This window comes from Saccostrea echinata, unplaced genomic scaffold, assembly GCF_033153115.1.
Source record: "Saccostrea echinata isolate AGI-Se365-2 ecotype Australia unplaced genomic scaffold, CSIRO_AGI_Sech_v1 ptg000001l, whole genome shotgun sequence".
In the NCBI taxonomy this organism is placed as follows: Eukaryota; Metazoa; Mollusca; class Bivalvia; order Ostreida; family Ostreidae; genus Saccostrea; species Saccostrea echinata.
Window position 1 is genome coordinate 32,613,083 of NW_026889750.1, and position 13,158 is coordinate 32,626,240.

The following is a 13,158-nucleotide window of genomic DNA, read 5'->3' on the forward strand; positions in this document are numbered from 1 at the left end:
GAAGTAAAAAAAAACTGTTTCAGTAACTTTGTCTTCAGATCATATCAAAGTATCAAAATTTACTACAATATCAAAGTATTTTTTACTGTGAAATTCAAGTGGTTATTTTTTTTTATATAACTTCCAATCCTTAGTGGTCACTTTTTTATATTAAAAAGGAGTATTACTTGAATATTTCAATATATTTCCAATGTTATCATATTTGATGTGGAATTTAAGAGACATTCGGTCCTTACGCTCTAGATCTCAAAAAAGAGAGTTCTAATAAAGTACACAGTAAATCAAAGTTTTATGGTTAAGTATCAAATTAAAGTTTCGAGGTTTCATAGTCAATTAAAATATTAAAGTTTGTACTAAAAATTGTTGATTAATATATATATATATATATATATATATATATATATATATATATATATATATATATATATATATATATATATATATATATATATATATATATATATAGTATATACCATGTATTTTAATACTGTTAATATTTTACTATGACGTGATTATTATAGTTATTGTACTTTTAAAGAGTATAGAGAGCAATATCCGAAATTTTTGAAAATTTTTAAGCTTGTAAATACGAAATATTATGCTATTTTAATTTTCTTAAATATTTTTGTAGATATTTGTTCTTTATGTTGCTTTTACTGTAGTAAGAATTTTCCGATTTTAAGATAAATGTACTTCAATTAATTTTTAGCAATTTTGAATAAATTAATTGATTGATTGTATATTGTTTTATGTCTAATTGGAGATTTTTTTTTCGTACACATTTTGACCTATACATGGGTCTTTCAGTTGTACGTAGCAGTGAAGACAATGCTTCCAATGACACGAGACTTCCGTTTTTAGGTCCCCTGATTCACTTCTAATGCAGGGGCGCTTGGCGAAGTCATTGTCCAAAACGTCTAGGTTTTCAAATAAAAACAAAGAAAAGATAATAAGAATTTACGGTGAATTAAATAACATTATTACTTACTAAAGAAGGTACGCAAAGTGTCATCAAGATTAGAAGAATTGTATTTTCCTGGATCTATGACTTTATCTATGACATCAGCAACAGCCTGGTAGATCGCAATCTGAGTGATGCTGGCGTGAGTATAGTCTGCTCGTCCATTTGTACTTTCTTTAGAAGGTAGAAACGCTCTTACACAAGTTATCAGCAAAGAGCATACAAGGAAACCCTTCTTCATCTCTTTCAGAATGAAATTTGAATTTATTTTAAAACCATTACGTGTTTTTTTTCCCCTTTAACACGTATGTTCGATTTTCTTCGTGATATACTTTAAATACAAACCAAACTTTTCAATTTTGCGAACACGAGGGAAAAATCTGTCATGATTGGTTTATTTGCTTAACTTTCGAAGGGAAGAATTTTGAACTTTGAAGCACTTTTCAACCATAGTCAGTGCAATCCTTCGAGACATAAGATTACGAAGAAGTTTAAATGAAAAGCAAAGTGTCTATTTCATTGCATGTGCAAATACTTCAAATGAGTAGAAAATTAAAAATCAATAAAACGCATAAACGCAGCATTGTCCATGTAATCAAAACGTGTAAGCAAGAATCGATTTTTCCTAATTTTATTTGTGTAAATTCTTATAATCATTAAAACTTATGATGAATACTTTGATATTTTGTTACAGTAAGGTATTATTTATTTTCTGTTATTTCTTTAAATAAAACAATTATATACACAATTATTATGTTGAAAGAATTCAAAACTAACTCATGTAAGAAATATTTCAGAATATTTATTAAAAATTCGTTATTTTAGGTCATAAAGTTATGTTTATAAAAACAATTGTATATATGTTGGCAACAATCATTTCACTCCCGAATATACTGCCCATGAAGATTTTTATTTCTGGATTTCTTTTGAATAAGTGGTAATTAAGAAGATAATAAAATGTATTGTGAAATCACTTGTTTGGTCAGATTCTAACTTAGAAAGATTGCTTTTAGCATTTTCAAGGCGAGGTGCTTTTTCAAATGACTAAATATGAGAAGGGTCAATTTTGACCCCCATAAATCAACATTTTCAAATGAGATTCACTCGTGAGACAGAATTTTTTGGTATTTTCACTCATGCTTCGCACTCTTGAAAATATCAAAAATCCCTGTCCCACTCGTGAAATAAATTCCATATCCAACTACAAAACATTGAATATCCTCTATGTATTTTTAAAACCACCGGACCTCAGCGGTGCGATTTGGTACAGAAGCGTTAAACATAAACGTTAACGTTTTCTATGGAACGCCTTCACTGCCTTATAGCTGAACACTTTAATTGCATTGTGTCAACCTTACATTGCATTGAGTCAATTCTTTAGCTTGGCATTAGAACAAAAGTTTATTATGTGATGTGAAGATATCTTAACATTTTTTCAACTCTTTATTACGTTATGTGAAATGATCATTACGTGATGTAATGATGTGTTCACTTTATTTCGATTCAGTGCTACATCAAGTCAAAAATTCTTAACTTAATGTAAAAGATCATTTATTTTATGTCAACATATCTATTATATTATGTCAACTCTATCAATTGTCATTGAAAATCCATGAATGCTTTGAATATACCTATATTAACAATAGTTACTTCTATTCATATGTCGACTCCATATATCCCAGTGAGCTTGAAATAAAAGATACCACAGACTCTGACACATCTGTTTCATATTTAGATATTTAACTAGAAAAAGACTTTAATGGTAACTTAACAACAAGGGTCGCCCGCGTGGCGCAGTGGTTAGAGCGTCTGCTCTAGAGTCGCGAAGTAAGGAGCTGATCCTTAAGTCGCGGGTTCGAATCCCACTGTGGGACGTGGAGACCGGTCCTTCGGATGAGACCGTATAAACCGAGGTCCCGTGTCGCAGTAGGTGCTGGCACGAAAAAGATCCCTCACTGCTCAATGGCCGTAAGTGCCGAGTATAGGACAAAATTTGCAGCTCTCCACCGGCAAGTGGTGGCGTCTCCATATGAGTGAAAAATTCTCGAGAGGGACGTTAAACAACATACAAAAAAAAAAAAAAAATAACAACAAGGCTTTATGATAAACGTGATGACTTAAACTTTTCAATCGTCAACTTCCCTTACTTACGTAGCAATATACCCTTTTCACCTGCATATGGGGTTTATGTCTCTCAGTTGATTCGATACGCAAGAGCATGCTCTACGTACAAAAAATTTCTAAAACGAGGCAAGCTATTGACAAACAAGTTGATGAAACAAGATATCAACAGTCTCGTTTGAAATCATCATTTCGCAAGTTTTATGGTCGATACAATGACCTTGTCAGCACATACAGCCTATCATTGAGTCAAATGCTGACTGACGTTTTTCATGCTTATTGTTAGGCCATTATATATACACTGAATTGTCTACGGATTTTTCAGGGTTTTTTTATCATGACAAGGAGCACACAGCGGGTGTAACCGGTAGGAAGGGGATGCTCACTCCTCCATGGCACCTGATCCCACCTCTAAAATTTGAGGTTTGCTCTGCTCCAAATTTGTATTGTTTCATTGGACTTTCGAGATTGAATCTTGTTCGTTATCTTCATGTTTCATTGTATCATCTTATCATTACGTTATGTGAACTCTTTACTATTTGGTGTAAGTAGTGCATTACATGATGTGAATTTATCTTTCTATCACTTCTTTATCATATGCAGTCAGAATTTGAAAATAATGTTCATATATGGTCAATTCTTTACTATATTATGTCATCAATATGCTACATGATGGCGGAAATCTATTACGTGATGTGAATTTGCCGTTACGTTTTGGCAAATCATTATTACGTTATGCCATCCTATTTTTACACTGTGACAAAAGTACATAGCTTGTTATCAGCATATCTTATATTATTTCAACTCTGTATTATGTGGATCGAGTGAATATATCTTAATAAGATACAGAAAGTCTACTATATGATGTAGGTTTACCGACCATTACACAGAATATACTCCTTCATTAGCTTATGCAGAAAGTTCATTTTGTGGGGTCAATATTATGTTACTCATGCAAAACAAAAAAAAGACATCTACTGTAAAATTATATACAAGACTTAATTATTTCTCAATCAAAGTATTAAGTTTAAACTTATGTAGGGTTATGTTACTGTTGAATCTTCATCGACGTAAAATTATTTTTCTTTCACGCCGAAATACGATAACATTTAATCTGACAATTTTCGCCCATCTAATGTTACATAAAATTTGGTTTTATGCAGTACAAAGGATATTGGTTTTAATTTTGGAATTGTTCTCCCATAAAAGTCCGTTACTTCTAATCTTGCTACAAGACATTATCCTTGGATTTTTATCAGCTGTTAACCCCTCTCTTTTTTTCAAGAAGTGAAAACACAGCGTATCACATGTATGTACGTGCTTTCTAAGGCACGGTCATTTAATTTAGATGAGGGGCTGGCAGATTTTGGAAATAGATATTCTGGCCCTGGAATGGTTGAAAAAAAATGACTGATTCGCCCTAATTTATCAGGATCCCCCTTCTCAATTGTGAAAACAATCGTCCACATCCACTCTACACGAGATTGACGCAAGCGTTCTCTATTTTTCAATAACACCAATGGAAAGATAAATTCACGGAAAACTTACCAAACAATCGTGCACATAATGAGTATTGATATAATAAAGGTGTGTTCATATTACATGTAGAAATTTCGACAAAAGAGATACAGATTTGAAATAATGTAAATGTATTTTTGCATCATGTAATGAACTTTTGGTTCAAACGTAATAAAGGGTTAACACAATATAAAGATAGTTTTACATCACATCAGAAGGAGTTAACATAACTTAACTATATATCCACATCATGGAATGGAGTTTTGACATCATGTAATAAAGTGTTGATATAACATAAAAATATGTTCACATTATATAATTAACTCTTTCACACCACGTAATAAAATATTGACATAAAGTTAACTTAAAGATATATCCACCTCACACCATCATGTTTTTGACGTGATATAAAGATACAAGCATATCACGTCATAATGCTTTTATATATGTATAATGTAAAAATACACTCACATCAAGGAATGGACTTCTGACCTAAAGTAATGCTAAGTTTAATTATAAAATACATGTAAAGATATTTTTACTTTACGTAATGCAATTTTGACATCACGTAATAAAGAAATGAAATGATGTAAAGAAACATTCATTTCACGTTATAAAGTTTTGACATAATGTAAAAATATTTTCACTTCACATAATGAACTTCTGACATCAAGTTATAAAGTGTTGACATAATGGAAGAATATATTTACTTCATGTAATACAGTATTGATATAATGTTAAGATATCTTTACTTCACCTCATAAAAAATTGACATCATGTAAAGATATGTTCACATCACATAATGGTAAGTTGACATAATGAATATATAGCTTTATCCTATAAAGCATACATTTACATTTTTCGGTTTCAAACATATTAAAAATGAATTCATTGTAGACATATTTTGGCAATCCATGTGGAAAAAAATATTCGAGTGATGACTACAGGCAATTCGATTCCTAGTATTTTACTCGTAATCTAAATTCAAACCTTTTCAGTGCCGTGAAATAGATCTTATATCATTATTTATTAATGATATGTTTTCAGAAGCCGGCAAACTACCTACTTTCTCTATTTAGAGAAGCGAAAGTGTGTGCATGATTAAGATCCTTATATTTGTGGACTTCTAACCAAACTGTTTAAAAATGACAAAACAAACAGAAAAACACCATTGACTTCTTTCAAAATTTTAAATAAGATAACAAGCTTTTTGTTTAGGATGAGAACGTAACGTGGAATTCTTTTTTGGTATTTATTTTAAATATATAACATAGCTACACCATTCACAACATTCAAAAACTGCTTATTATGTATATGATTTTTACAGATGATTATTTTAAAATTATATAATTTTTCTTGATTTTAACCTATGTATGAAATGAAGGAAGAGTAAAATATTCTTTGTAAACGATGTCTGTAATAAATATGTGAAATCTGTATTGCTAAAAGTATTGAACTGTGTATGTATTTGAATGTATGTAAAATATTCATATGAATAAATAAAGAAATAAAGAAATAAAGAAATATAAAAAGAAAACCATCTTTCATTTGATTTATGGGAATTGCATTTCAGACTATATGTTCTGAATTATACACAAGACTTTAAACAATTTAATCAGTCGACCATAAGCTTTGATATATTGTTCGCTGTATATTTGCATGATGGTTCGAATGATCTACTTATTTTAATTGCAAAATTTCCATTCAGGACGAAGACCCTAAAATTGCAGAATTCCAATTCAAAACATTTAGTACATTCGGATCAAAACGCCGATTTACATTCCCTTCCTCCTAAAATAAATACCTCTGGCATTTTGAAGATGAATGTGGAATTCTAATTTTTTGATTTTTCCAAAGAATGTACATTTTGCACTCTTTCACGCTCTAAGATCAATCGTGATAGTGAGTGAAATAAAACTGTTGACAAATTAGAAACACATGTTTAAATAACATTTGTTTAGTACATGAAATAGATCTTCTAGTGGTATATAGGGAAAAAGGAGTAAATAAAGAACAGTGATTGATCTAAAAAAAAAAACAAGATGTGTTTGTAAAACACTGATGCCCCCGTATGGCAACTTATAGTGAAGGTTAAACTTTCTCAAACACAAATCAAATATGTTGGTACCCAAAGTAAGGTCTTGTCCCGAGAAATATACCTGTGAAATATGAAAGCCCTAGCAGCAACCATTGAAAAGATATGAAAAGGTTAAAAAAAAAAATTCAAAAGGAAGTCAAACATCAAGGTCAAGGTCAAATGGTCAAAATTAATGGTGCCCAAGGAATGGCCTTCTCACAAGAAATACACATGTGAAATATGAAAGCCCTAGCACCAACCGTTCAAAAGATGTGGCCAAGGTTAAAGTTTTTCAAAAGTAGGTCAAACTCCAAGGTCAAAGGGTCAAAGATGTTGGCATCTAAAGGAAGGTCTTGTCACAAGGATTACATATGTGAAGTATGAAAGCCCTAGCACCAACTGCTAAAAAGTAATGTCCAATGTTAAAGTTTTCCAAAAGTAGGTCAAAATCCAAGGTCAAGGTCATGGGCTATAATTGTTGGTATCAGGAGGAAGGTCTTGGGATAGGTAATAAACTTTAGAAGAATGAAAGCCCTAGCACCAACTGTTCAAAAGTTATGGCCAAGGTTAAAGTTTTTCAAAATTAGGTCAGACTCCAAGGTCAAGGTCAAAGAGTCAAAGTTGTTGGTATCCAAAGAAAGGTTTTGTCATAAGGTTTACACATGTGAAGTATGAAAGCCCCAGCGCCAACTGTTCAAAAGTTATGGCCAAGGCTATAGTTGGGTGAAATTTTGTAAAACTGGGTCAAACTCCAAGATCAAGGTCAAAAGGACGAATATGATGGTACCCAAAGAAATGTCTTGTCACAAGGAATACACATGTGATATATGAAAGCTATGGCTCCAACCAATCAAAAGTTATGAGCAATGTTAAAGTTTTTGCGGACAAACAAACAGACAAACAAACAAACAGACAGCTAGACAGACAGACAGACGGACAGGGCAAAAACTATATACCCCCGAATCTTCGATATGGTGGCATAAAAACTACAAACAATTCAAATCTGTGAACAGAGCATAAAACACGGATCCCCGAAAAATCCAGAGGTGGGATCAGGTGCTTAGGAGAAGAAAACATCCCCTGTCGATCGGATACCTGCCGTGGGTCCAATGTATTGATCAGGATGAGGAATATTCCGCAGTCAATCATAGTATAAAAACAAAGGCCAAACAATTGATGTGAAATATATCAGTCAAAATACGACTCAATTAATGATAGGTTATATTTGCTAAAAAGGTCTTTATCTCGACCATAGAACTTACGATATGCTGACTTTAAATGAGGTTGTTGAAATTCCTGTAACATGAATTTATCTTTCAGTAGCCTGCCTTGGTTTAAGAATTTCTTGTACTCAGAGCATGCTACTGAGTTTTAAATAAGTTAAAGACATAAACACCATATGCAGGTGATAGCGGAACATTACTAAATAAGTAAAGTTGAAGTAATCTCGTTTGCCATACAGTTTAGTTGTCAGTTGACCCTTATCGTCTATAGTCAGTAAAACATCCAAATATATAGATTCTCTTTAATTTCGAGTTCACTGAGATATAACGAGTCGACAATAGAATGGAAGTAACTATTGTTACTTGATAAAACGTTGTCAATATATCTGAAGTGTTTTCTTCTTCTCATGTAGAGGTTTTTAGTAAATTCTGCTTCATAGGAATATGAAAATAAGTCGGCTAATAAAGGAGCACAAAAAATGCCCCACAAAATTCTAAAGGTGTTGGAAAACCTGGTCTCCAAAGACGTTGTCAATGAGGAACTCCAGTATCCTTTAAATATCTACTTCAGAGTAAACGTGTGTAGAATCAGAGTGATTTTATAATATTTTTGTTGACGACCAATTACAAAATATGATAATTCGAGTTGCATTTTTATTACAAAGCAGTTGTCTATGATAAGAAAAAGGCCTAATCTTTAATTTATCGTGAAGAATGGTTGTATAAAGTGTAGAAAAGTAATAAATTTAATGCTAATGGCTTTTAAATTTTTTAAAAATTTTCTGAAAGTTCTTTTAAGTTTTTGAGAATCTAATTGATTTACACCATTTTCTCGAATATGATGTAGCACAGTACGACTGAAGTTTCTCCTTTACAGCATGCGCATTTAATATTTTGGTTAGGAGGAAAGATAGGGGCTTGGTAGAACATTTGCAGGACACGGCAATGTATCTTTGTTTGTAAGGATTTTCTTTGAAGTTTAGGAATATAATATAGGTAGGGTAGATCGAACTCACCTTCGTTGACTAGAATGTTAAAATTATTAAAGATTGAAATGTTATTTTGAAGAATTTCATCCTTAAAAAGTGAACTGTGAATATAAGTTGTATTTTCAGATGTAGTATTTAAACAAAGTTCTTCTAAAATACAGTTATGATAATAAACCTTACAAACAAAGACGATATTATTACAAGCCTTGTGCGATGGAACCGTAATATGTTGTTCATGTAGTATTTCTCACCTTCAATTTTGTGAAAACGGAAGAATATATGGTTCGTATATTGCCTTTTAACTTTCTAACGCGATTCTTTGATATACATGTGTATTTCTAAAACACTTAAAATTCATTTTGACAAAGTTTTCATTCCTTTGCTGGCAATTTTTTAGGAACCGATCGAATTATAATCCTCATGTGGCGGCTTAAAGAGCCTGTGCAGGGCAACATCCATAATCACAAAAATTAGCTTGTATTCTGCAGTTGAAGAATCCAAGTATGGACTTGCATTACCTTCTTCAAATAGTACATTCAAAATTTTCAAGGGAACCGAATAAAGATTTGTGCGAATGTGAAGAAGATGTAATTGTTTATTGACGTAAGGTAAAAATGAATCAAAAGAGATATCATATATATTTGGTCTTCTGTATAATCGATATCCATGACTACGCCAGCGTCAAGGTGTATTGTTAAAAAGTCCCATCTCATTCACACTGGGTTTGAAAGATTCCCTTTCTTATTAATTATTAATTTTATGTGGTCTTGCAATCATACGGAAATGCAGTGCCTAGTTGCTTAGTTTCCTGATGCATTAGTCTTCTCGTTGTCTACGGAATGGAGTACTTAAAGTGGGACTATAAGATATATGTTCTCCCAAAATTCTAACCCTCGTTGAAAAGATTGGATGATCAGGCGAATTGAAATGTTAAGAAGATGTTGATAGCCCTCATTTTCTTATTTCAAACCCATGCTCCGGCATTCTCTTGTTGATCTAACCCTTTGTTTCCAAATATAAATCAGTCCGCATATGGTACATTCAACACTTGGCAATGGAGTATACGGTATCCGAAAAGGAATTGTGTAAAACATTTCTGATTGAAACGTTACAACGTTGCAGAATCGAAATTTTAAGATATTTTTTTTTATTTTTAAATTCAAGAAATAAAGCATTACATTGGTTTTAAGAGAGATGGAAATACATGAAAAGTGAAACATATGTCGAATATCTATATCATTAAAGTAGACTATGGAAAGGGATTAACTATTTTTTTTATTGTGTAATTTATTTAGAGAAAAAAAAAATAAAAATACAAATAACCAATTTTTTTTTGTGCAGTTTCGTTCATAGTATGGGCACAAATTATTATCATTAAATGTCCATAGCAAACCGTCTGCGACTTATCTCTACTTGTTTCAAAGAATCACCATTCTTAATATTCTTTCTTCGTTTGCTTTTCAATGCTCTCCTTTCTTTTAGTTTTATACGTACAGCAACCATTACTATGACAACAACAACAATTAAACAAGCTGTCCCGGCACCAATCAGTTCCAAAATCACGTTGTAGTCTAGTTCAGATTTGTTTGACATATTTATCTGTGTGTAAAGATAAAACAAGTTTCACTTTGAGGAAAAGCAATTTATTGACAGTTCTTTTTAATTATGCAATTTTTCAGTACATATTATAAAAGTTCCATAGAGAGTCCTACACTCCCATGAAATGACATTGTCACTCCACAAACCACTTTACCTTTCCAGACACAGGGGGCTTTTGGAGAAGATCGATGTTTTCTACTGTTGTATTAAATAAATGTCCACCTGATAAGTTGACGGGTTCCATTTTCATATTACCCTGCTTGTCTATGGCTGTCAACTTTGATATGTATGAACAGCAGTTTCCTCTGGAAATAAACACGCAATGATAAGAGAACTGTCTTACAATGCATTTTATCTCATTTTATAAGAACACACAAAGATATTACATATTTCTCCCATTTTACCTCTTGATGAAGTAGATATCACTCATTGAATATATATTTCTTACAAAAACAAAACAAAACAAAAAAAAACAAGAGGCCCGAGGACTACAACGCTCACTTGAGTCACTTTGGTCCTGCTGTTATGCATTAGATTTTTTTCCCAAAATACACGTATTTCTCTCTATTTTTGGTCGCCTTTTGTGGGTCCACCCTATACACAGAGGCCATGATTTGAACAAAAATTAATCTACACTACCAGAGGATGCTTCCACAATAATATAATTCATCATGGATTTGCTATTGAGAAGAGGAATTTTAAAGATTTTTTCCCTATATAATCCCTATTGTGGCCCCACCCAACCCCAGGGACCACATTCTGCACAATTAACAAGCTATACTACCTCAGGAAGCTCATAACTAAATTTAATCTTTTCTGGTGCATTGGTTCATGAGAAGATTTTAAAAGGTATTTCCTATATATTTCGATTCCCTATTGTGGCCCCACCCGACCACGGGGGCCATGATTTGAAAAAATTAGAATCTATATTATCTCAGAAAGCTTTCACCTAAATTTCATCTTTTCTGGTGCAGTGGTTCTTCTTGAAAGTTGAGATAAAGATTTCTTCTATATATTTAATGATCCCCTATTGTGGCCCGAACCTACCTCCCAAGGACCATGATTTAAACAATTTAGAATCTACATTATCTTCCCTTAGCGGGGGCTTTGGTTCTTCATTTGACAATATAGAATCCCCTTTATCCAAAGATGCTTTGTACCAATTTCTGTTAAAATTGGTCCTGTCGTTCTTGAGAAGATGTTGAAAATGTTAAAAGGTTACAGACAGACGGAAAGCTAGGCAGATTATGGACAATGGGTGATCAGAAAAACTCACTTGAGATTTCAGCTCAGGTAAACTAAAATTATTCACATGCCTTATGATGGCATTTAAACAAATACATGTGTCTCTGTCTGTATACATGGAAGATGAAGATAGAATTCCAAATGTTATCCATAAAATGAAATATATGGAGATAACGAACAGTATTCAAGCTCAAAAGTCCATTAAACATTAATTATAGAATAGGAGCAGAGCAAACACGGAACTCCAAAATATCAGAGGTGGGATCAGGTGAGATGGAGGAGTGAGCATCCCCTGCCGACCGGTCACACCCGTCGTGTGCTCCTTGTCATGATCGGGAAATAACGGAAAAATCCGTCGACAATTCAGTGTGTAAATAATGGTCTAACAATTAGTATGAAAAACGTCAGTCAGCATTTGACTCAGTGATAGATTGTATTTGCTGACAAGGTCATTGTATCGACCATAGAACTTATGAAATGATGACTTTAAACTAGACTGCTGATATTCTTGTTTCATCAACTTGTTTGTCAGTAATTTACCTTGTTTTAGAAATTGTACATACGTAGAGCATGCTCTTTCGTATCGAATCAACTGAGAGATATAAACCTCGTATGCAGGTGATGAAGGTATATTGCTGCATACACAGGCAACTTTGCCACATATGATCCACATATGTGTATCATATGTGAATCATATGATTGGTTTCATATGAGAATCATAAAAAAAGGGCATCATATGTGAATCATATGAAGCAAATCATATGAGTCACATATGATTCACATATGTGAATCATATGAAAAAACTTCATATGATTTGCACGTGAAAAGTTTTAGTGTGTTTCAAGTCATTTACATATGAGAATCATATGAAAGGGACATCATATGTATATCATATGAAACATTTATGTGTTTTTTTTTCATATTTATCAAAAGGAAAGACACACTTTTACACATTGAAAATCAGGTATTTCTGCTTTAGATGAAATTTCAGTACATTCCAATGATCTGTTAAATACCTGTAAATATTTGATAATGCTTGCACAATTTTCCAAAATATCTTCATCAACAGAAATAACTAATTTCACACAATGCACACTTTAAACAAGAAAGTATACAAACAAGTCAGTAGCATTTGTCGATACATGTATTTTACAAATTCTAAAATGAGTACAAATTATTTGAAAGGATTTCAGCAAAATGATCAAGTAGATGAACATGTATACATGTACCAATGAATAACATAATTAGATCATGAACTTGTATAAAAATACCATATGACATGGAAGTGTCCTTAGCAAAATTGAAATATCTGCAATAACATTTGTCAATATTTGTAATCTCTGTTGTAAATTTATGACAAATCATAAGTAATTCAGATTACATGTACCTACAGCATATTTAACACATAAATGAGTATGAAATCAT

At 32.3% G+C, this 13,158-nt stretch overlaps 1 protein-coding gene across 1 annotated transcript in view; it reads right to left on the bottom strand.

Moving 5' to 3' along the window:
* LOC133196872 (uncharacterized) overlaps positions 1 to 13,158 on the bottom strand; it is a 44,067-nt gene that overhangs the window by 17,513 nt on the left and 13,396 nt on the right. Inside the window, exons 19-21 of the mRNA XM_061332724.1 lie at positions 10,643 to 10,793; positions 10,384 to 10,488; positions 4,550 to 4,554 (exon numbers count right to left, since the gene is read on the bottom strand). Coding sequence (XP_061188708.1) covers positions 4,550 to 4,554; positions 10,384 to 10,488; positions 10,643 to 10,793 — 261 coding nt within the window. The remainder of the gene's footprint in view (positions 1 to 4,549; positions 4,555 to 10,383; positions 10,489 to 10,642; positions 10,794 to 13,158) is intronic.